Raw genomic sequence first — 24,615 nt, forward strand, 5'->3', positions numbered from 1 at the left:
GCCCAGGCTTTAAAGGACATTACTGACCTCTGCCAAAAATTTACCCTACCTAGATCATCTTATCTAGGTGAATTTCTAGGTGGGGATAACTTCTTTGATTAAATTGCCCAAGACTGAGAGTGATTTGGAAATAAATGACTTAATCAAAGTCACTTCCCCTAGCATCTCATTAGAATAAGTCTACCTCTCAATTTAATATTCATTCTTCCATTACTTGTTAACCTATCAGAGATTGCCACCCTCAGCAACACCCACTCTTCCAAGGACATATAAGTGGTGAGTGGGTTTCATAATTGGTCTTTGGCATTGGAGAGTGTCACTGACCACTTTTATTAATAATATGCTAGCATTATTAATAAAATGATTAGTTACCCAGAAATTATGTCTTCTGAACTTTTTAAAAGTCACAGAGGAAACATTTGACTTGGCTTGTTTGACAAGGCCTATGGTTAAACTAAAGAACATTTATATCTCTTTATGAACAAAGAAGATTTTTTAAACTTTGTTTTATGCTATTCTAATTCCTTAGCAGAATTTTTGAAACAGTTTTGTTTCGGATGAGGTAAGACAAAGGTGGGTTTGCCAACGCCCTAGTAAGTCTAGCAAATATGAAGAACCAGTTAAGGTTCTTTAGTTTCAAACTGGTGGCAGTTAGAGAGAAAATGAAAAAAGAAATTCCTTTAGGGTATCCCTCTTTTGAGGTTTCAGTCAGTCAACAAGTATTTATTAAGCACTTTCTTTGTGCCTGGCCCTGTGTTAAGTATTAGGGATATAAAGAAAGGCCAAAGGTTTAGTTACAGAAGGAAGGGGTTCTTGCCCTCAATCACTGGTTTCTAGGGGGCATATTTATCAAGTCCATCTTCACTACAGGCCATCTTCCATTCAGCCACTAAAGTGATTTTCTTTCTTTTTTTCTTTTTCAGGCAATTAGGGTTCAGTGACTTGCCCAAGGTCACACAGCTAGAGTCAAGTGTTTGGTCTGAGGCTGGATTTGAATTTGGGGTCCTCCTGACTTCAGGGCTGGTGCTCTATCCACTGGGTCACCTAGCTGCCCCCACTAAAGTGATTTTCTAAAGTACAGGTCCAAATATGTCACTTCTAAAGTCACCATCAGAACATGAACTTCTATTCAATAAACTACTGTGGCTCCCTATTGCCTCCAGGATAAAATACAAAATGCTCTCTTTGGCATTCAAGGCCCTTCGTAACCAGCCCTTTCCAGTCTTCTTATACTTTATCCCCATTTCCCACTCAATTTCCAATTCTTTGCCACCACAAAAAGAACTGCTGCTATAAATATTTTATGTGCAAATAGTTCCTTTTCCCAATTCCTTTACTCTTGTAATAAAAGTTGAACATTTACTTTATGTTGACTACTCTAATTATAATTTTTTATCTTATGCATAGTATCCATAAGGTTAGTGTTAAATATGGAATTATATAAGCTTAAAAGATTAAAAATGTTTATTTTTCCCCACTTAATATATTTTTTCCAATTACATGTAAAGATAGTTTTCAATATTTAATTTTATAAGATTTTGAGTTCCAAATTTTTTTCTCCTTCCTTCCCCTCTCCGTCCCCCTCCAAGATTTTATTTTTATTTTTTTATTTTTAAAGGTCCAAGTTGTCATAGAATTTAACTGGTCTTTGATTTTTCTCATTCGTGACACAGTGAGTGAAAGTGTGATAGATTTGGAGGGGATTTAAATTCCAATTCTCATTCTGCCACTTTTCTACTAGGGCAGCCTTGAACAAATCACTTAACCACGCTGGGTATCATTTTCCTTATCTATAAAATGAAAGTGAACTTCGAAATCCCTGTTAATGCTGAATCTATGATCCTTAGACTCAGTACTATCTAATTTGCTAATTGAGAAACAACAGATCAGTGATAATTTGAAGGAAATCTGGGGAATGGAGAAAATGATTTTAATTATTCATTGGGTAGATATTATTTTCATTTCTTAAAGTGGATCTTTGCCTTTATCCAGTGGTAAGAAGTACCATACTTTGAAAGATGCAGTCAACCGAACGAAAGGCCAAAATGATACCTTGGCCACTTACGATTGTTAGCACTAACAATAATAGCTATTTATATAGTATAATAATAATCGCATTTATATAGCACCTACTTTGTGCCAAGCACTTTACAAATATTACCTCATTTGAAACTCACAAGAAATCTGGGAGGTAGGTGCTGTTATTATCCTTATTTTACAGATGAGGAAACTGAGGCAGACAGGTATTAAATGACTTGCCCAGGATCACACAGCCAGTAAACAAAGGCTGACTGAGCTTAGGTCTTCCTGACTGCACCTACTAGCTAGCTGTCTATAGAAATCCACCTAGGTAGGTGGGAGTAGGGGTGAGGAGAATTACTCACTTTCTGACTCCTAGCCAAACTTTCAATGGGCTATTGAATCCTCTCAACTTAAATTCTCCCTGTTGTTTTAGCTAGAGAAACTACTTGTCACTTCCTTTCCTAAAAATAGACACACTGATGACAGAGAGCTGTTCCAAGTTCCCAAGTGGTTGTGTTTTCATTAGCAATGAGTGACTCTATAATATCTAAATAAGGGAACTATCCCCCTAATGTATGTACTGCTGTTTCTGATAAGCTTATATTGTAGGAGGAAATGATGGACAGGACTAAAACAAATAAAAGGAAATTGATTTCTGCCTCTGCCATGTAGAGCTTCACTGACTGAGTTCATGATGACTAAACCATGAGGATCTGGGAAATCACTATATGTACGTTTCATCTCATTGCATTGACATTCACGAGCTGGTGGCACTCGGCAATCTTGCCAGAAAAGAGTCCTTGGTAACTGGGATTTCTGGATGCTAAGCACTTCTCCACCCTCAGCAATTTCTAATTGCACTGGCACATAGTAAGCACTTCAAAATGCTTGTTGACTTGCTTATTTCAACAGAAGCACAGGGTTTTTTAAAGTGTAGGTTTCTGAGCTGGAAAGATCTTTAGAGCTAATGTGGTTTAAACCCCTCATTTTATAAATGAAGCTCACCGAGTAAAGTGACTTACCCAAAGGCACATAAATATTAGGAAATCAGGAAGCCAGAATCTGAACCCAGGTCTTCTTACTTTAGATCAAATATTTGTTTGTTTTTTTAATACAAAATCTTGTGGAGAAATTCCCCTTGGCAAAATTTCAAATAGCATTCAACTTTCAGCTGGTTATATAGATAGCAGATTCACCAGTAAAATCCAAATGCCAGGGTAAAAATGTACATGAAGACAAAAATCAATCGTGTGCTCCATGCCTTCAGGGTCAGTGAACTATATAAACAAACCTAAAGATATTACAAGGTCCTTTTTATGGTACATAATCTTTTTATTAAGGCTCAGATTGATGTTTTCAATAGTAACTCACAGAGCAACATTTTAACTATGAGGTTTAATGTTACTGAATCTAAGTATGTTAAATATTTTAAGTCTACTATATTTCTATTGGACTTAAAATATTTAACATAAATTAAATATTTAGATAAAATATTTAACTTAAGATATTTAAATTTTATATTTCTATTAGGGAAGCTAGGTAGCCTAGAATAAGGAACGCTCATGTTTCTGAGTTCAAATCTGACCTCAAACATTAGCTGTATGATTGTGGGCAAGTCACTTAATCCTGTTTGCCTCGGCTTCCTCATCTGCAAATGAGCCGGAGAAGGAAATGGCAAACTATTCCAGTACCTTTGTCAAGAAAACCCCAAATTGGGTCATGAAGAGTCAGAGATAACTGTGCAACAACAAATATTTCTATTACAATCTATCCCATCTCTGTGCCTATGTAGGAACTGTGTCTGCATGCCTGGAATGTACTCCCTCTTCCTCTCCTCCTCTTAGAATTGGTAGCTAGCTCAGCTCAGCCTCTAATTCTTTCCTTGGCCCTGGCATCTGTGCCAATCTCAGCCTGTATGAGGGGACGTAGGGATTCAGGTCCAGGAGCTATGTGGTAGGACAATTGCAATGGACGCCTGTGCTCCCTGAGATCGGGGATATGATTCCTTCCTCTCCCCTCCTCTCCCAGATTCTTTAGCTGCATCCTAGAAATTTGGGAGCAATCACTAAAAAAGGAAGAATTCAGAAATCCGAGTCACGGAAGCCTACAGATGAGACACAGAGTGACAGGGACCTCTGAACAAAGAATGTCATCAGGTTCCCAAATAAAACATAGATCTGTAGTACACTAAACCAGTATCTCCAGATATTGTAAAGAAACCTCACCGTCAGCCGAGTGATAAACTTAATCTTAAAACTATTGACCCGTTTAGGCTCCTTCTGCTTTGACTGCTATTGATTCGAAAGCAGGTATTCCTTGCAGGGTCTAAGAGAGACTAAATACTCACAAACATTCCTATCAAAAGAAGATTTTAAAGAATTACTTTTGGTCGGAGGTGCTACTGAAAAAACTGTGCCCTTGCTACCTAGACCGGGCTGGGGAACCTGGTCTAGACAGATTCCTGTCTTGAAGGCAGCTCTGACCTATTTAGATAGTGAAGTGTTTGAAAGAGGATTGAATGCTTTAGGACAGTTGAATGGTGTTGTTGGGCTTTTTCTAAATGATCATTTATGAAGCATTTGCTTACAAGTCTTTCCAAGAGACTAATGGATAAGAAATTCAAAGAGTCAATCACTAGTGCTTTACTAAAGCTAGAACAACATGGTGGAAGTGGCAGTCTTATGATTATCAAAGCTAAAATTCCAACCTCTTGTTCCTTTTTTTTTTTTTGGTAAGGCAATTGGGCTTAAGTGACCTGCCCAGAGTCACACAGCTAGTGAGTATTATGTGTCTGATGCCAGATTTGAATTCAGTCCTCCTGATTCCAGGGTCTATGCTCTATCCACTGTGCCACCTAGCTGCCCCCTCCATCTGCTTTTAAACCAAAGGAATAATAAAATCATTTGACTAAGGGGTAAGAAATGTCAGAAGCTTGGTGGTGAACATCGTAGGATTGCTTTTGAACATGTTTCATTTTTTTTTTTATCACAGCTACTGATTTGTTATTTATATGATAAAAATTGAATACACAAAATTGACTCCACCAAATCATAGTAAATAAACATTTAACAGCGCAGGAAAACGGTTAATTGTGGAAAACTATTGAAATGACTTCTTTAGTGCAATTTTGTGGGGTTTATCAAACACAATTTTTTTTCTGCTACAGTTGGTCTGTATTAAAAACCAGAGTTTTGTTTACAGTTTCAGATTTGACATATTTTAGTGCCTTTTAGTTATATCACTTTAGTGATTGCACTAATTTTTCATAATTACTCTGTCATACTTTGTATGGTTTTTAGACCTACTAGAGTAATAGAAATTAGTAAGAGTCATTAAACTGTTCAGTGACTCACTGATAAATTATTGCTTATAAACAGGTATTTTTACAATGTGGAATGGAAAACATCAGGAACATTTCAAAATATGAAATTTTCAATAATGTAAAATTCTGTTATAATATATAAATTATCTTACTATAAGTTGCTAAAATTATACATGAGTTTAGGTGTTGCATAGTATGTAAATGTTATTTTTTATATTTCCTCACTTAAAAGAAACATGCTTGCAAAATGGGATATTTAGGAATTCAACTCTTGAAATTCCAAATCCTATTCACAAAAATTTTAGTGTTAACTTATTAGCCCGTTTTCCCTTAAAAATACTTCATGTTTTAGTTCTCGCAAATTTTTTTTAAAATTGATAGATGTATGTGTTGTTAAGAGTAGGAAATGTTTCATTTTTTTATTCAACATCTATCACAGTGCCAGGCACAATAAGAAACTTTTAATAAATCCAAGTATTTATTAGATGTCTATTCTTTTGTGCAAAGCACAGGGAAGCTTTTCCAAGAGGGATTAGTTAACAAAAAAACTAAGAAGAATTTATTATAAAAAGATTTCACTTATAGGGTGGTTCTGTAATCCTGTGGAGAGTAGGGTTCTAATATAGTACTACATGAAGTCAAATGACCTGGGTTTGAATCCTGACTCTCTCACTTACCTGTGTGACCCTGGCAAATCATTTCACCTTGTTTGGCCTCAGTTTGCTCATTTGTAAAATTAAGGGATTGAATCAGTTGACCCATTGGGGCTTTTCCAGCTCTAAATCCCTGGTTATAGGATAATTTCATATGCAGTAATCACTGAAGTATTAGAGAAATTGCTTGGTATTAATAAGTGAATTTCTCACCCTAGAAGCCTTTACAGTTGAACAAAAAAAGCATTCAGGAAAAGATGATTTACCTGGATTCCCAATTTAAAAGTACTTGGCCAATTTTTAACAAATTCAAATTCAGCAAACATTTGCTAAAGGTCTACTGCATGCAAGGGACCATGAAGTGGAAAAATTTAGGCATAATAAAAGGTCTCTGTCATTGAATTTACTGTGCTTTGTGAACCATAGCTCAGGCTGAACTCGGTGCTAAGGTCAAGGATGGAAATTTTGCTGAATCTACTCTTTCGCTATAATAACTTTGCATGTGGTATTGCAGATTGAACATCCATTTGTACTCATGACTTCAGTCACAAGGGTCAATGGAAAACTGAAGAACAAAAACCAGGAGAGAAACAGAACGGCTGAAGCAAAGAAATGGGAGGGAGTCAGCCAGACTCCACTCTTCTACAAGTGCCCAGTAGTTCATCTCCAATTCAGTAGTTCCTTCTTCATCCCCTCCCCCCAAATGCAGCTAGATGGCTCATAGGATCCAGCTCTTGGCTTAGAGTCAGGAAGACCCGAGTTTAAATGGGGCTTTCTTTATTTACTGTGTGATCCTGGGCAAGTCTCATTTCCTTATTTGTAAAATTAAAGAATAATTGTAAAAGTAATTAGCACAGTGCCTGTCACATATAAGCGTTGGTTTAGTCAAGTCTGACTCTTTGTGACCCCACGGGCTTTCTTGACAAAGATACTGGAGTGGTTTGCCATTTCCTTCTCCAGCTCATTTGACAGATGAGGAAACTGAGGCAAACCGGGCTAAGTGTCTTGTCCAGAGTCACACGACATATAAAAGTTTGAGAGATATAGTTTCTGGGTAGTCATTTTATTAATCATGCTAGCAATAATTAATAAAAGGGAATGGTGGCACTCTCGAATGACAAAGCCCCCTCATGGAACTTACTCAATGCTTATACACCCTTGGGAAGAGTGGTGAGAGTGATGATCAACTCTGATCGGTTAACAAGTAATGAGAGAATGAATATTATAATGACAGGTGACCTTATTCTTTTTTTAATTTGAATTCAATATTAAGTTATATAAAGGAGCATAATAACATACAATTTAAAAAGTCATTTGATCCCTTTCATAATGAATAAATAAATCATAAGGAAGTGTGGTAGAAAGATCGTCCCAGAATGCAAACCTACGGATAAGGGCAGAAAGTTGCTTGTTTATATCACCCAGATTTCCTTCATGTTAGGCCACATCATCTGAATGACGTAGATAATGAAGAAAATAAAGCAAAATCAAACTAATATTATTTACCTAGATTTCTTCCATTGTAATGTGATTAAGGACAGATACATATACATGCACATGTACAATAATCACAATAATAGCTAATATTTATATAGTACTTTAAAATTAATCTATCCATGGAGTCAGAGGGTGACCTTATTCTAATAAGGGTCTAGGGGATCTGACTGATCACTCAGTCTTGGTCAAAAGATTAGCTCTTATCCAGACTACCCCTGCCTAGGACAATCTAGACAAGAGGGGGTCCACCTCTGCCCAGACTTAAGTGGAACAAAATGGGCTGTAATTCACCTTAGATTAAATTCTTTGTAAGGTTCTCTAGAACTAAGATTTGACCTAATCTCCAAATGCAGAAGGGAAAAATTCCTGGATCTCCCCAATATTTGATTATTTAATAATCATTTCTCTCATTCACTTTAGCTAGTAAGTATCTGAGCCTGGAACTGAATTCATGAATATGAGTATTCCTGACTCCAGGCCTGGCACTCTACCCACTGCTCCACCTAGCTGCTCCATATAAATATTAGCTATTATTACTAATGTAAAAGAATTGGGGGCACAGGCCTTTTGAATTAAAGATAGCCTACTGGCATTACAATGCATAAATTGCACAGATAATACACTGCCATGGCAGATTAAACGATAGCAGCAGATAGAGCACTGGGCCTTGAGTCAGGAAAATCTGAGTTCAAATTCAGCTTTAGACATTTACTAGCTGTGTGATCCTGGGCAAGTCACGAAACCTCTCTTTGCCTTAATCCATTGAAGAAGGAAATGGCAAACCACCCCAGTATCTTTGCTAAGAAAACCCAGCGTACAGCATTGGCCTGCTGTGCTTTACTGGAAGAATTGGACACAACTAAACAACAAAACATGGGGAAAGTAAACTTGTAAACTGATAGAAATGTATTCAGAATAAGATCCTGTTCCATCTTCCCTTGCCAAACTATGTAGAGGCTGAACTCTGCTTCCATGGACTTTTCACATTGTTTTTAAACATAACTTTATAAACTTTAAAACATAAAACACAATCGAGTGCACTTTTGTTTGTGTAGAAACAAACAGTATTTGTTTAAAAAATTGTTAAAAAACTATGCAAGGTACAGAAAATGAAAAAAAGGGAAATTGTAGGAAAAAAAGAAGCTATCGGAGCACTTAATTCATACAACAGCAGGGTCGGTGGTTAACAAACAGAATACTTTTAAAAACATGTTGGCTGTAAGACTTAAAAAAAAACCTTAAGTAAAACCAATTTGCAACTTCATGTATAACTTTTTTCTGTTCTCTGTATATGGAAACACTCACTTTTTTGGCTTTTAAGTTCGGAATTTTTTAAAAAGGGAAAAAAAGCTGCTTGAAGGCAGGTAGTTTTTGTTAGGAGTTTGTATACGCAATATCTAAAATGGCACATTTAAATGCTTGTTAAATCGCGGGGGAAAGTATACAGGCATTCCATCATTTTACTTGGTAATTTTATTGACATAAGCATACTCTATGTAAATTTGTCAGCTTTTGTGCATGGCTTGTCTTTTGCTTTTATTAAGCACCGTGCAATCGAGACGGAGACACCATGGAATATTACAATATTAAATACGTCCACAATTTAAAAGCGCTTTGTAGGTTGATTTGAGGTTTTAGAAGAAAAATGCAGCATTACTCCATTAAAAAAAACAACTAAGGATCACGTGAAGCAATTGCATTGTTTTTTAAAATGTCCGTATGTCTTTTTCTCTTCCTGGTCAGAGGGGGCTGAGTTTTAAACATGGTTTTCCTTTGGGGATACAGATCTAATGAATGTGGTTGGGAATGGAGAAGGGCGTTCTAATTCCAGGGTGGCCTAGGAGGAAATTTTCAGTGGTTCTTGGGTAACTAGTTAGGGCTAGTTTTTTGGGTTTTTTTTTAAAAGCTTCTGAGAATTCCCTAGGCATTTCCTCATTGCAAACCCTCTCCTCCACGCATTCCACCGCTCACTTTGGCAGGCGCTGGGGAATTGCATTCCCCCCTGTGCTTTCTCCCCCCCCCCCCCCCCCCGGTACACCTGAAGTTCTCTCTCCTTTTTTCCCCGTGGCTCCGGTGGGCTGTATCCACCCGCGGCTAGCCGGTGGACGTTGTTTCCCTCACCTGTGGTTTGCACGAGGAGGGGGAGGGGAAGGGGCATCCACCTGGGTCTCGCCTTCAGTCTCCCCCCACCCCCCCGCTAGGGAAAGGGCTTGTGCAAGCTTCCCGGCGGCTGCCCGAGCCCTACCAGCCTGATCGTCACATGACTAGGAAGGCGGTGGGAGCCGGAGCCGAAGCCCGAGCAGCGGCGGCTCCCTCTGTTCCGCCTGTGGGTTTAGTTCCGCGCCCCGAGGAAGGGAGAGAAGGGGGCGGGGGGAGAGAGAACCTGCCGCCGCCGCTCCGGCCCCCCTCCCCCCGCTCCAGCCGGTTCCCAGCCTCGCTCCATGTAGTTCCATTGCGGAAGTGGACCAGGAGGTGGCGGCGGCGGCAGCGGCGGTGGCGGCAGCGCTGGCCCCAGGAGCCCGAGGCTGGGGCCCGGCCCGTTCCCCCCTCCTTGCTTCCAGCGCAACAAACAGCCGCGAGCCCGTGCTTGCAATCCCCGGCTCGGCGGCTCCCCGGCTTCCCTCCCTCCTTCCCAGCCGCCTCCTCCTCCTTCCTCGGCGCAGTCGTCGCCGCCGTGCCCAGGCTGCATGCTCCTGGCCCCCCCCCTCCCCCGCCTCCTCCTCCCGCTCCTCCTCCTCCTGCCGCTGCTGCTGCTGCTCTCCCCGCAGCCGGCCGCGGGAGCAGTAACATGCTCACTCGCGTGAAATCTGCGGTGGCCAATTTCATGGGCGGCATCATGGCTGGTGGCTCGGGCTTGGAGCACGGCGGAGGCTGCGCCGGCGGCGGAGCCGGCTCCGACCTGCCCTTGCGCTTCCCCTACGGGCGGCCGGAGTTCCTGGGGCTGTCTCAGGACGAGGTCGAGTGCAGCGCTGACCACATCGCCCGCCCCATCCTCATCCTCAAGGAGACCAAGCGACTGCCCTGGACCACGGGCTACGCAGAGTGAGTGCAGCCGCCGCGCCGGGGAGGTGCATCACCTGCCCCCCCTTTAACCCTCCCCCCGGGTACCCCTTCCTTCCCTGCCTACCGCACTGGCCGCGGGGCTGCCAGCCGTCCCCCGGGCTTCCCGGCTCACGCTGGGCATTTCCCCCTTCCCCTCCCCCGTCCCCCTCATCCCTCCTCTCCAAGGACGCTGCGTCTCCATCCCCGGAGATGGGGTGGGAGGCAACAACTGGACCAGGAGGAAGGATCGGGGCTGGAAGGGCGTTGAGGGGTGTGGGAAGGGGGGAGTTGTCCTTTTGGACCCGAGCGGGGAGCTTGGGTTGAAGTTAGCAATGGGGGTAGGGGGTAGGCTGTGGATTATGCGCCCCTCCAGGTCCTTGCCCCTGCCGTGGGCTGCTGCGGGTATCCTCGTCTTGGAGGTGGGGGCCTGCGGGTGTCGGTCGGGGTGTGTGTGACGGAGGAGAGTCTCAGACCTTCGAGCTGGGAGAGTTGCTGTACTTTTCCCCCCGTGGCGGTTGGCAGATGTCAGGACCACTTATCTGGTGCAGCCTGGGGAGAGGGAGAAGTTAATTTAAAGTAGATAATCCCAGCATCTTGGCAGTTTCATCTTTAATGCCAAGCCGTTGAGAGCTGGGGATGGGGGTGGTGGGGTATTGCGATCTCGGGAATAAACGGTGGGGTTTGTGGTTCCCGAGGAGGATTAAGGAGGGGGAGAGCTAGCGATGGAGATAGATATTGTTTTCACTTCCCCCCCCTCCCCCCACTGGTGGTCTTCCATTGACTTTATTAACGAGCCCTTTTTGACTCTTTGGATGCCGGCGCTGCGTTCTGTTTTGTTCACCTGGTCCCCTGCACTCTGGAACTGGGAGATTTGGAAGGTGGAATGAAGGAGACTGGAGTTAAGGGGGTAACGCCAAGTGCGGGTGCCAAAGGGTGGCATTAGAACTTGTACTGCCCGTGGGACTCAACTGGCTCCTGGGCCTCCTGCCCACCCGCACCAGCTATCCCCTGGCCCCCAACCCTTAACCCATATCCCTGTGAGTCCGATGCTGCCCTGGGCACATACTCTGATTGGTTCTTCCAAGACCCAATCAGCTCTTGGGATGCCTGTGCCAGGTGACTTCTGGAGGCTGCCTTGAACCCCCCACACACACACACTTCCCATTAGCAAGGATGAATGGAGCTGGGAGTGGTGGGGGATGTTGTGCCCTCATTAAACTAAGTAATGACCGTATCAGCCTTCTCCCCCTTTAATCTCCGACCCTGTCATCCTTCATCAAGGCCAACCACAGAGACAGATCAGTACCGTATCTTTACCTTTAACTAACATATTATACAGTTCTTCAGCCACCCTGATAATAAATCATCTTTAACAAGTTCAGTTAGTAAAGGGTCCCTGCCACCAGAAGACAGACTTAATTTCTTAGATTTCTGAAGGAGAAAAATCAAGGTAGGAAGTGGTGGGGTTTGTGTGGGCACAGGTAATGGTTTTAAAGAGGGAAGGTTTGGAAACAGCATGGAACCAGAAAGGACTCTGGCCTTAAACAGTTGAATTTAAATCTCTATTCTAATGCTGTAGGATCTATGTTACCGGGCATAATGAGTTTCTTCACTTTGCTTATCTGTAAAATGAGAAACTAACTTACTCCACAGGGCTATGGTAAGGAAATTATTTTGAAAGCCTTAAAGTGTCAGTATTATTAGTTTGGATTATTGCTGGTAATAAAAAGAAGCAAAAGCTAATTACAAGGTGGAGAAAAGCATTTAAAAAGCAGGTAATGAGAGAATAAGATGAAAAAATGTTACTTGAATTATTTTATTTCAGAGCAATCAAAAACCTGAATGTATTAACCTAGCTAGACTACGAGACTTGCAGTCAGGAGGACCTACATTTGAATCCCAACTCTGACACTTATTAGCTGTGTGATATGTCATATAGTCTCTTTGAGCCTTAATTTGTTCATCTTTAAGATGGAAATAATTACCTACAGGATTGTTATGTGACTTGGATGCAACAATGGCTATATAAATGCCAGTTACTATTATTATTTCTCTTTTAGATACCCTAAGGTTTGGGGCTTTGAGAGGTGAAAGAAACCTTTACTTGGTACTACCATCTCTTTAAGCTGTCCTCCTAAAGCAGACAGCCAAATAGTCTCTTCTTTCTTTTATAGCCAGATTACTTTGGAAAAAGTCTATATTTATTGCTTCTATTTATCTTTCTCTCACTTTTTAGCCCTTAGCAATCTGACCCTCATAATTCAATTGAAACTGCTCTCTTCAAAGTTGGTAGTGATCACTTTAAAGAAAAATCCAATAACTTTTTCTCAGCCTTCATCCTTCTTGACTTCTTAGGAACATTTGACATTGTTGATTACCCTTTCCTCTGGGATATGTTTCTTCTCTGGGTTTTCATGACACAGATATCTTGGGTTCTCCTCATTCATGTCCCATTCCCTAGCTCGGGGTATATTCCATGTCTGTGTCCTGGCCTCTTTTTTTTTTTTTTTTTTTTTTAAATCATCAGTCATACCCTCTCTCTGTGTGATCTCGTCAGTTCTCGTGGGTTTGATTGTCATTTTATACAGATCTTTCAAAGGTATCTATCGATCTATCTCTTTGTCTGTCCATTTATCTCTCTATTTTTCCATCTGTCTGTCTAGCCATCTGTCTCATTTGTCGAACTATTTGTCCATCTGTCTATCCTTCTATTCATCTATGTCTGTCTAGCCATCTATTCATCCGTCTATCTGTTCATCTATATATGTCTGCCTATCTATCTGTTCATCCATTTATCTGTCCATCTATCTAATCTCTAGAGTTCTTTCTTTATGGTTTTGAATCACCTACTGCTTATTAGACCTTTAATCCATCTCAAAGTCAACATATCCAAAACAGAACCTATCTCTACCCCAAGCCCTCTATTCTTTGGAATGTAGGGGTTCCCTCTGTTACTGTCCTCTGCTAGTCCCTCGGTCATTCTCTGTCCTTTCTCAGGGAGTTCAGTCTCTTGGTCACAGTCTTCTCTCTACCCAATCCCTGCCCTATTGGAGGGGACTTAAGTATAAGTGATGTTCCCTCAGACTTTCAGGTTTCCCAATTCATCAATTTCCTTTAACTCCAATGACTTATACCTTCATGCTTCCTTATCTTTCATCATTATATTTCATCTCTCCATTGCCCACAAGTGTTCTGCTTTCATGATCAGTAAACTCTGAAATTCCTTTATTCAGCTGTAATCTCCTAGCCTATTTCTCTCTATACCTCCTCCTTCCTAAACTAAATTTTTTCATCCTCACTATGGCTCTCACTAGCTTTGGGGTCTGCTCTGCTTGTATGCTCAGCATCTAGCACAGCACCTGGCACGTAGTAGGCACTTAATAAATGTTTGTTGATTGGCTGCTAGATCGATCACTTCTCATGCTTTGCCAAACCCCAACCCTGAATCACACTCTCCATCTGTGCTGGAGAAAGTCACAGAACTATGATTGTGAGTCTCCTTCACATTTATATTCTTTACTGTCAGCTGGGCCTTACCCACACAAGGCAGTGCTTTTAGCCTTCCCAAATTGACTCTATTGCATTTTTCATATCTACCATTTCAAACCTTTGCTTTTTTTCCTCAGACTTCCCATTTTCTTCTCTTCCTCTCAGCAGAGAATCAAAACGTTCCTGGTGATCTTTCAGATTACTGCAGGCCTTAAAATTTCATTTACAGGCAATTAGGTGGTAGTGGTGCTGTGGATAGAGAGCTAGACCTGGAGACAGGAAGCTGTTCATTTATTTCAGTTGGTCCCACTCTTTTATGACTCCATTTGGGGTTTTCTTGGCAGAGATCCTGGAATGGTTTGCCATTTCCTTCTCCAACTCATTTTACAAATGAGGAAACTGAAGCAAACCAGGTTAAGTGACTTATCCAGGGTTACACAGCTAGTAAATGTCTGAGACCAGATTTGAACTAAGGTCTTCCAGACTCAAGGCCTAGCACATTTTATCCACTCAGCTTTAGTCTCAGGCACACTAGTTATGTGACCCTGGGCAAGTCACTAACCTCTGTTGGCCTTAGTTTCCTCAGTCATAAAAATTAAGATAGTAAAGCCCCCACTTCTCAGGGTTGTTGTGAGAATCAAATAAGATCATAATATTTGTAAACGCTCTTTGCAAACCTTAAAGCACCATACTCCCATACCCTATAAGAATGTCACATGTAGGTTTAGCAATTTTTAAAGCCTTACTATGAGGGAGCATGATAAAAAAGCTAAAAGCCACTATACAAATGCCTAGGTATTCTAATGTGAGGAATTAATAGCGCTTCAAACTAATAAGCCACTTTTTGAAGACTCATCTTGGGAATTTCTGCTCTAATTTTCATTGCGTCAAAGTCCATTACGGAAATGGCCAGCATTCTTCTTCAGATTGATGGACAGATGCAAAACTAAAGTCTGATTGGAACAGAGCTGCCTATCTCTCCAGGTTGTCTGTCTTCCTAGATAATACCTTCCTTAATTGTAGAGGCACCCAGGTGGCACAGTAGATAGAGAGCTGGGCCCAGAGTCAGGAAGACCCAAGTTCATCTTTGGCCACAGACACTTATTAGGTGTGTGACCCTGGGCAAGTCACGTAACCTATGTCTTGTCTCAGATTCCTCATCTGTAAAATAAGTGTAATACTAACACCTACCTCCCGGTGTCGTTGTGAGGATAAAATGAGTTAATGTTTGTAAAGTGCTTAGCATTTTTAGAGCACTTTACAGTTTGCTAGCTCTTATTTTTATTATTATTTAGTGAGGACTTCTTTCTCCTCCTTTTCTTTCCAGATATACTCTACAATTAAGTATACTATGCCAGGATAGCCTTGGAACTAAACTAACCACTGAAATTAACAGTGCAGGAAATGGCTACCTGTCCCATTGACGTAGTGTGTGTTGAGTTATTGATGCTTCATACCTCTAGCCATCCTTCATATCTTCTTTAATCTCTCTTTTTTTGTACCCTTGTCTTTCATTCACTGGGATGAAGGGCGTGATACAGCTAAGTAACAAGCATCAATGACAGATGTTTATCCTGCCGCTGTATACATCAGCAGAATGATTGATTCTTCAGTTTTTTCTTCATCTTTTTGATTACTCAAATCCATTTGCTATTTCCTAGTACACATAAGACCGGATCTGGGTTGTTTTTTTTTTGTTTTTTTTTTTTAAGAAATCTGTAATTGTAATAACATAAATACAAGGATATAAAAGATATTTCTTAACTCAAAAGAAATAAACATTTCCTACCTTCCTTATACTTTTGACTTTCTGAAACCAGGTCTGTACTGGAAGTCTGCCTTTAAAGTTATTTTTTCCCCCCCTTTATCAGCTGCATACATAGGGTCCTCAGCTTATCCTGCATAAAGTTCTGTACTTGCCACTTGGCTGGAAGAATCACTCGGTGAAAATAGAAGCATCAGATGATGATAGGTTTATTCTTTAAAGTGGTGACATTGCGTCAGATGGCCTCTTAGTCATTGCTGCTTACTCAGATGCATGCATTAAGCAGAACTGAGGATCACAAATCAGACACTGAATTCAGACAGATACTCAGAACCCCACTTGTCTTTGTGTGCATAATTTTTTTTCCTTCAGGAAACATAAACTTCCAGAGAGAAGGGACTATCTTTGAATCTCTATCATCTGTCAGTGTCTGGCACATAGTAGGTATTTAAAAATGCTTGTTTTATGTTTTTTATTGATTTTAAAAATTCTGTTTTCAATTAAACAAAAAATATTTTCTCTCCCTCCCACCTACTCACCATGTCCCATTGAGGGAGGGAGAGAGAAAACAAAAACTCTTACAACAAATATGGAGTCAGGCAAAACCTTCCTGCATTGCTCATATCCAAAAATATATGTATCTTATTCTGTATTTTGGGTCTGTCACCTTGATATGGGGGGGGCGGTATTGTGCTTTCATCAGTGGTCTCCTAGAATCATAGTTGCTCATTGCATTGATTGACTAGATTAGATATAGGATTTTAAGTCAAGGATGAGGCTTGGGTCTTCACTGGGTACCATCTTTTGGCTTGACGGTTAAACTACATTCGGTTTCGTGGATATACAAAAGGCAAGACCTTCTGTCTGCCAGAAAGTCCTGTGTAAACAACTACTGGCCTCAATCAGGCATTCACCTGAGAGGGCCCCCTGTAGAGTTAAGGGAGACTCTAGACTTTGCACCTTGGCTTGCATTATTCCCTCCTCTTTATTTTATCATTTGATCATTGTATTACAGATTTAGAGCTCAAAGGATCATAGAGGAATGGAAAGTCCCTCAAAAGGCTATAAGGCTTATAAGGCTATCTTCTCATTTTATAGATGAGAAAGCTGAGACGTTGGGAAGTCAGTTGATTTTCGAAGGATCACAAGTAGTAATGGCAGAATCAGAATTTGAACTTAGGTCTTATTGACTCCAAAGTCAAGGCGACTTTTTCTTGGGCTGTCAATGAATTATCTCTTTATGACCTCTTGAGTCCTCTTATTTATTTGCTAAAATTATTTTTCTTCAAATTGCATTGTGACAAGGATATCAGCAATAAATAAACTAAGAATTGATGGGGATAACCATTTTAACTCTTGTAACACTTAGTATTCATCCTTAGATTTGAATAATTTTCAGAGGCTGAGGCCTTCATAAGTCTCGATTAGATCTTCCCCAGAGATATTTTCAAAGCACCATGAGGTTAAATGTTATTTAACGTATGCCTTATTTTAATTTGTATTAACAATCTCATTGTTACACGAAGATCATTTACATATTTTTTAACATATACAACTTGAGCTTTGCTGAAGCCTTCATGAATGTAAGCAAAGGAGATCATGTAACACGTGAATCATTTTTGCTTAGAGAATTATAAAAGAAGTCTAAACTTCTGTATTTAATTAGCTGCTTGCTTAGAGTCCTTCCTCCAAACCTAAAAGGTCTTTCTAAAAGTTCATGTATTTTTATCTGAGCCAATTTTTTTTTCTTTGTATCCAGCTATTGCTGAGATTTTCAGTGTTAAAATAGTAATTAGTGGATCCAGACTTGTATCAAATGACTTCAGATATGGAAGAGACCTTTTATAGGTCATGGTGTGGTCTAGTGATTTTCAAGAAGTGTTCCTCAGTGTGAGTTATGGTAGATGTAATGGTATTGTAGATAAAAATTACATTTAATTTTATTTAATGTACATTTTACTTAGCCATAGTATTTTGTATCATTAGTGTAATATCCATATAATAAACTAAATTGTTCATTACACATGTACACTGAACCTCAATCCACCCTGCACCCATCCTAAACTCACAAATTATTCCACAAAATAGCTGCTTTCATTGAAGGGAAACTGTACTTTGATTTTCTCATAGTATTACCCCTTAAATGTTCAATGTGTCACAGTTCCCCATGGCAAAGAACACTGTTTTGTGCTAACCACAACGAAAAAAGTTTGAGAATCCTTGGCCTAATTCAGACTCATACTCCACACTCGTGACTGTCATTTACAACGTCCCTGATGATTGTCCAGCCTTTGTTTGAAAATTTCAAGTGACAGGAAACCCACGACCCCTCGTGAGGCCACTAAGTCTGAAAAGGGCAGCATTGAACTTGTAGTACCAATAAGTAGGGGACTGCTCTGGCCCCCATGAGAGAGCTGAATTTGTAAAACCTTGATATTAGGCCCCTAAGACTAGAATGAATACCCCATCTCTCAAGGAAGGAGTCTTCCCGACTCCTTTTTGACTTGGGAGCTTCCATTGTCTTGATATCATTCTGGTTAATTTGATTGACGAATAGAGTTTTGAAGCTTTCACTAAATGTCTCCTCATTGCTTTATCATGGTGTTAAGATTGACCCTGGGTTCCGAAGGGTAAACTCTGATAGGTTCTATCAATCTACAAAGGTTTCATGTATGGTCCCAGTGACTGGTCACTTCTATTTATTCAAGAATCAAGCTTGCCAAGTTCAGAGAGATTCTTCACCGTGAAATTGATTGGTGGACCATCAAGCCACAAAGAGTGTTGGCTAAGGTGTGTAGAGGAGTTAGTTGACAGTGGGAGGACCTGATCCAATTCAGTTTGGTTCACCACACATTTACATGTTTCCCTATACATAGATATCTTTTTTTTGTCAGTAAACATTTATTAAGTACCTGCTAAGTATCAGGCTCTGTGCTAAGCACTTAAGGATACAAAAAGGCAAAACAGTCCCTGCCCTCAAGGAGCTTTCATTCTAAAGGGGGAGCCAACATTCAAATAATACAAAGGAAGCTAGGTACAGGATAAACAGTTTTTTCATGTTCACTTCATATTTGGAAGTGAACTACTTCTGTGAGAAGCCCAGGTTTGTACTGTGGGTGACCATCCAAGGTTTCTTTATGGAATCCCATTCATAGTATACTGGGAGCCTGAAAAGGCCAACTCGGATGATAGTTATGTGAAAGCTGAGTTAGGCATATTCTGAGTTTCCCATAAGCTCCAACTAAAGTCAGTAGAAATAATAGATGCTACTTTTTTTTTGATGATTCTTCATAGTAAGTGGGAGGGAGTTATTTATATCAACAAGAATTTTAAACTCACTTGCTGCTTAACATGTGGTGAGTCAGGTGAATTCATTCCCTAGAAGGATCTTTATTTTAAGACTAAAGGTAGAATTGAAAGAACTGTATAATTACATTTGGCATGATGGCATAATGTGATATGAATTCTAGTTAAAGGGTAAACTTAAAAACAACCTTTTTTGGCTGGATTCAGCAGTTTACAAAAAACTATTGTAGGACATTTCTCTTTGATGTGTTTAATAAATACATATTGATGGAATGACTAACAGAAGGTGTAGATATTGGCCACTTGGAGAAGGTTTGCCATGCATGGTACAGTGGGGGAAAAAAAAGACTGGATTTGGTGTTAGCCTGAGTTCAAATCTTGACTCTCCTGTTTATTATCTTTGTAACCTTGGGCACATCAATGTCTTGGATTTCTAGTTTCCTCATCTATAATATGTTGTGTTGAACTAAATGCCCTATAAGGCTCCTTCCAGCCCCTAAATCTCTGTGATCCTGTGAGAGAGAAGTTGATTGTCTCTGTCCTTGCATTCTCATACGTCACGAGGTTGTTGTGAAGTGAATACTCAGTAATAGGAATTGTGGTTGCTATTTTTAGCCTTCTGCTTTAGCTAATTCTGTCCTTGTATAATTTATGTTCATTAGCTTTCTTTGTTAATGCTGTTCTGGTTGAGTTTTGAGTAAATGAAGGACAGATATTTACTAGATATGAGAGAAAGTATGGCATTGTAGAGGGGCAGTGGATAGAGTGCCAGTCTTCTTGACAGAAGACTCATTTTCCTGAGTTCAAATCTGACCTCAGACACTAGCTGTGTGACTTAAGTCACTTAACCCTGTTTGCCTCAGTTTCCATCATCCTCATCTCAAGATGAGCTGCAGAAGGAAATGGCCAACCACTGCAGTATATTTGCCAGAAAGACCTCAAATGGGGGGGGCAGCTAGGTGGTGCAGTGGATGGAGCACGGGCCCTGAAGACAGGAGGACCTGAGTTCAAATCCAGCCTCAGACCAAACACTTGACACTTACTAGCTGTGTGACCCTGGGCAAGTCACTTAACCCCAATTGCAAAAAAAAAAAAGACCCCAATTGGGGTCTCTGTCGGATCTGACTGAAATGACTGAACAACAATAACATGGCATAGGTAAAGAGCTTGGTTCCAATCCTGCCTCCCTGGGCAAATCATTTTATCTCTCTGTGCTCTTAGACAACTCTCTAAGATTCTTGAGTGACAAGGAAGGTGGCTGACCCTTCATTGGTATTCAGTTAGTCGATAAGCATTTATCAAGTGCCTACTATATACCAGGCAGTGTGCTCAGCGTTGGGGACACAAAGAAAGGCAAAAAACAGTCCCTTCATTAGGGAGACAACACGTAAATATTTATTTACAAATAAGCTATATACAGGATAAATAGAAAGGCACTAGGATTATGAGGGTAAGGAGTTTCCACATCTGAGGCTAGCCACTACCCATGAAATCACAAGTCTAGTCCCCATCCCTATCCTCCTCAATTTGAATTTCAAGATGCTTGCCCCTTTTCGTGTACTTGATTCTTTTCTCTTATGATTTTTATCATTGTCTTTCATGAAGTCTTAGACAGCATACTTAACAGATTTGGGGAAGACCTGAAGTTGGGGAAAAAGAAGAATTAACATATTATATTGTATGCATCTGGCACTAAAAAAAAAAGATGTATGTCATCTGGAATGATAGGCAAGACATAGGAAATTCAGTAGGAATGCAGCCAGGTACCACTTTGTGTGAATAATGGATTAATGAATTCTTCTTAAGGGATTAATGTTATTTGAATTCATACTGCATATTTCCATTGGACTGGAACCAGTCACCATATTTTTACATAATTGTAACTTTGAATAGTGCAAATTCAAATATATGGGACCACTTTAGGGAATTGATTATTCATACTAAGAAGTAGTTCAACAATCAACACATAAGGAATTATATTAAAAATATACAAAACCACGTGATTTTCTCAATAGATGTTTTGTTAGATTGACTTCCGTATGCGTGTTTTATGCATTTTACGGTTGTTTGGAATGAGATTTTTCCCTTCCAATATCTTGGATTTTGTTATTGTATAAAAATGCTTTTGATTTTTGTGGGTTTATTTTGTAGCCTGCAACTTTGCTGAAGCTATAGCCTTAGTTTCTTTGTGAATTCCCTAGTATTTTGTAAGTAAACATCATGTTGTCAGCAAATAAGGATGGTTTTACCTACTTTTGCCTTTACTTTCTCATAGCTTTTGCTAGTATTTTTAGAACTGTATCAGATAATAACAGGGAAAGGGCTTTGATTATTTTCTGGAAGTTCTTAACTTTCCATTCTTTGGTTAGTTTGCATGTTGAATATCCTGTTTTACCTCCAGGTTCTTTTGAGAAAATGATTAAAATTCTTCCTTTTAATGAATGCACTCTTCCCAGAACCTCTGTTTTAAGGAGGGTGCCCAGGTCAGCCCTCTCTTCATTTCTCACCAGATTGTAATCTGGACTCTTGCACCATGTCCCAGGTGCTACCTTATCCTGGAAGATCATTTCAGTCTGGGATTCACATCTCAGGATGACCCTCAGCTCTTTCCTCTACTCCTTCTAACTCATGGCTCCTCCCAGAACTTCTGTTTAAGGAGGATACGCTGCCCAGGGCAGCCTTTTCTTCATTTTTTACCAACCTGTGATCCAAACTTCTCTATCAAACTTCTTCTTACCAAGCCTCTCTTTTCAGCTTCCTTTTCTATGTTATCTTCCCTCATTAGAAGGCAGGAACTTTCATTTTGCTTGTATTCAGATTCCCAGCATTGACAAATGTTTGTTGACTGATGTGGAATTGTTATCTTTGATGTTTAGGTTAATTCTTATAAGATATATAATTTGGGGGTGCCAGCCAAGCTCCATTGTTATTGGGGATATAACATTCTATTTTTTTCCTTTGATTGCTTCTAAATAAGGAGAAAGCCTGCATTGTTCTAATTCATTCTCCTTGGAATTTGAAGGTTTGGTTTTTTCCCCCCTTGCTGACTACAAACTTTTTTTCTTTGTTGTGGTTCTGAAATTTGATTGAGGTGTTTCTTTGTGAGTTAAATGTCATGTTTCTTTCTGTTGCTTTTTTGTGGATTCTTGTGATCTATACTTATCGTAGGATCAGAGATTTTTAGAGATGGAAGGGAACTCACGTTTCATCAAGCCCTCCACCCTTATTTTATAACGCTCGAAACCCAAGGAGGCCTACTCTTGGACAACTTTGTGTCCTCTGAGAGAAAGCTAATCTCTTTCAGAGGACTGAAGAAGGGGAGAGAACTGGATCTGCCCCATGCTGGCAGGGAGCACCATTGATAGATATTAGATCTATCATGAACAGGTTTCAAACCAGGATAATTGACTCCAAACCCAGCACTTTTTGTACTACATCAAGCCGACTTCCCTTTCCAATCTGCTTGTCATATTTCTACATTTTCAATAGGGTAATTGAAGTATGGCATTCAATTTTTGTGATGTTTTTCTGGAAAATCTCTCTTGGGTTATCTTTTTACATTCTATTTTCAAATTCAACATTGTTTTGTAGAGCTATTTGTGTTCTTTCAGTCTTTTTTAAAATTTTGTTCCATTATTTTTTCTTCTGCCCCCTGCATTTTGGCGTTCCAACTCTGATGTTCTCTTTTTCAGAGAATCTACTGTTATAGAAACCATTTTTGTATTTTGTTCGAAATTTTGTGGTCTCTGGCTAGATTTTCTGATTTCTTCCTTAAGATTTCTAACTTCTGCCTTTATTTCTCTAATGTTTCACCCAACCATTTGGTTGATCATTTTAACTGTACTGGAGATTCTTGGAATTACTTTATCATTTCAACGACCCTTGCAGAATTTGTTGTGCTATATCTTCCCCAGAGGATTTTTACTGTTTCCTTTGTCAAAAAGATCCATTTAAATCTGGGGTTTTAAACTTTATGTGTCATGGAGCCCTTTAGTGGTCCAATGAAACCTATCAGACCTTCTTGGAATGTTTCTTATAGGCAATTTTTCCCCCACTTAATAGTATTTTATTTTTTCCAATTACATGTGATGATCGTTTTCAAAATTCACTTTTTGAATTCCAAATTTTTTTTCTCCCTTCCCTCCTCCCCAAGACGGCAAGCAATCTGATATAGGCTATTCATGTACAATCATATTAAACATATTTTGGAATGTTTTTAAATGCTTAGTATACATAGCATTATAGAGGAAACCAATAATGTTGAAATATAATAATCAAAATATTTTTTAAAGTAGTTCATGGATCCTAGGTTAAGAACCTCTGGCTTAGGTGCCTTTTTTTTTTTTTTCCCAAATTTTTATTCATTTCTCCTACCCACTTTATCACTCACGGTTAATTTTTTTTGCATCATGTTCTTACTGAAACCCATGTTTCATCCTGCTAGTCTTTTTGCACTACTGTGCTCCTCTCCCTACACTTTCCGTCTGTTCTCTGTTTTCTCAGACTGCCAAGGCTGGACAAGGTCTCTTGTTTCCAAGATGTGAGGGTGACCATTTGGGAATACTGCAAGGGGTAAGAAAGACTTTGGATCTGCTCTCCTGAATGAAAGGAGAATGCCTTTGTGAAACTCACTTTCTCCCCAGCTTGTGAGACTGACGTTCTTTCTAGCCTCGGTTCCAGGGTCTGCTCCTGAAGACCTCTCAGAGGCTCCCCCAGAACACTGAAGGCATGTTCCTTTGCCTTTACCTTCAGGTTTCTTATCTTAACTCTCAGTTCTTCCTTTGGCCCCCAGACTGACTTGGAGTTTAATTTGAGCAGCTCATCTGGGCCCCTCCTTCCATATTCTTTATGGTGCTTCAACTCTCCTGTATAATCTCACCTTTCCCTGCTCTTGTGCCTGGGATTTCAGTTTGTGTCAGTGACATCAGGCTTCTTGGGAGAGGGGACTCTCCCAGGACAACATCAAGGGACTCCCCCAAAATTCCTTACCTAAAAATTGTAGAGCTGCCCCTATCTCTTTCAGGTGTGTGTGCATGTATGTCTGTATAATTTGTGGAGGGGTTGGAGAGAGGTTTGGAATTCAGACTGGTGACTCAGTTTTCAGTTATCTTTTCTGTAGGATTTACCCTGTGGTAGCTTCTTGCAATTTTCCCCTTCTCTTCATTGCTGACTTTTCAGTATTTGGGGGCCTTTTGCTTATAATGTTATATAATATATGTATATGTATATGTATATATATGTATATGTATATGTATATATGTATATATAGGTAGTGCCAGTGAAATTGCTGTTTGCCTCCCTCATGCTCAGACACCCTTCCCAGGTTTCCCTCAGTTCACTTTTATGCATCCGTATCACTTTTGTTAAAAGTCTCCTTTACAAAATGTTTAAAAATAGTGTTCTCAAGTACGTTTCTTTTTTTCTCTTCAAATTTTAACAACAAGCCTCTGTCTCCATATGATCAGAAATTGAGTTGATTAAAAAAAAAAAGAGGAGGCAAAAAAGGCAGGCAAGATCCA

The 24,615-nt window shown here is 40.0% G+C and overlaps 1 protein-coding gene across 2 annotated transcripts in view; it reads left to right on the forward strand.

Annotated features, from left to right (window-relative positions):
- The first annotated feature begins 9,670 nt into the window (after positions 1 to 9,670).
- PPM1H (protein phosphatase, Mg2+/Mn2+ dependent 1H) overlaps positions 9,671 to 24,615 on the forward strand; it is a 306,039-nt gene continuing 291,094 nt past the window's right edge. The window contains exon 1 of one of the 2 annotated variants that reach the window (XM_027854174.1): positions 9,671 to 10,536. In XM_027854174.1, the coding sequence (XP_027709975.1) occupies positions 9,755 to 10,536 (782 nt within the window). In that variant the 5' untranslated portion in view covers positions 9,671 to 9,754. The remainder of the gene's footprint in view (positions 10,537 to 24,615) is intronic. The other variant, XM_027854175.1, reaches the window with a different exon arrangement.

The sequence above is a fragment of the Vombatus ursinus genome, unplaced genomic scaffold (assembly GCF_900497805.2).
Source record: "Vombatus ursinus unplaced genomic scaffold, bare-nosed wombat genome assembly UNPS02010320.1, whole genome shotgun sequence".
Taxonomy (NCBI): domain Eukaryota; kingdom Metazoa; phylum Chordata; class Mammalia; order Diprotodontia; family Vombatidae; genus Vombatus; species Vombatus ursinus.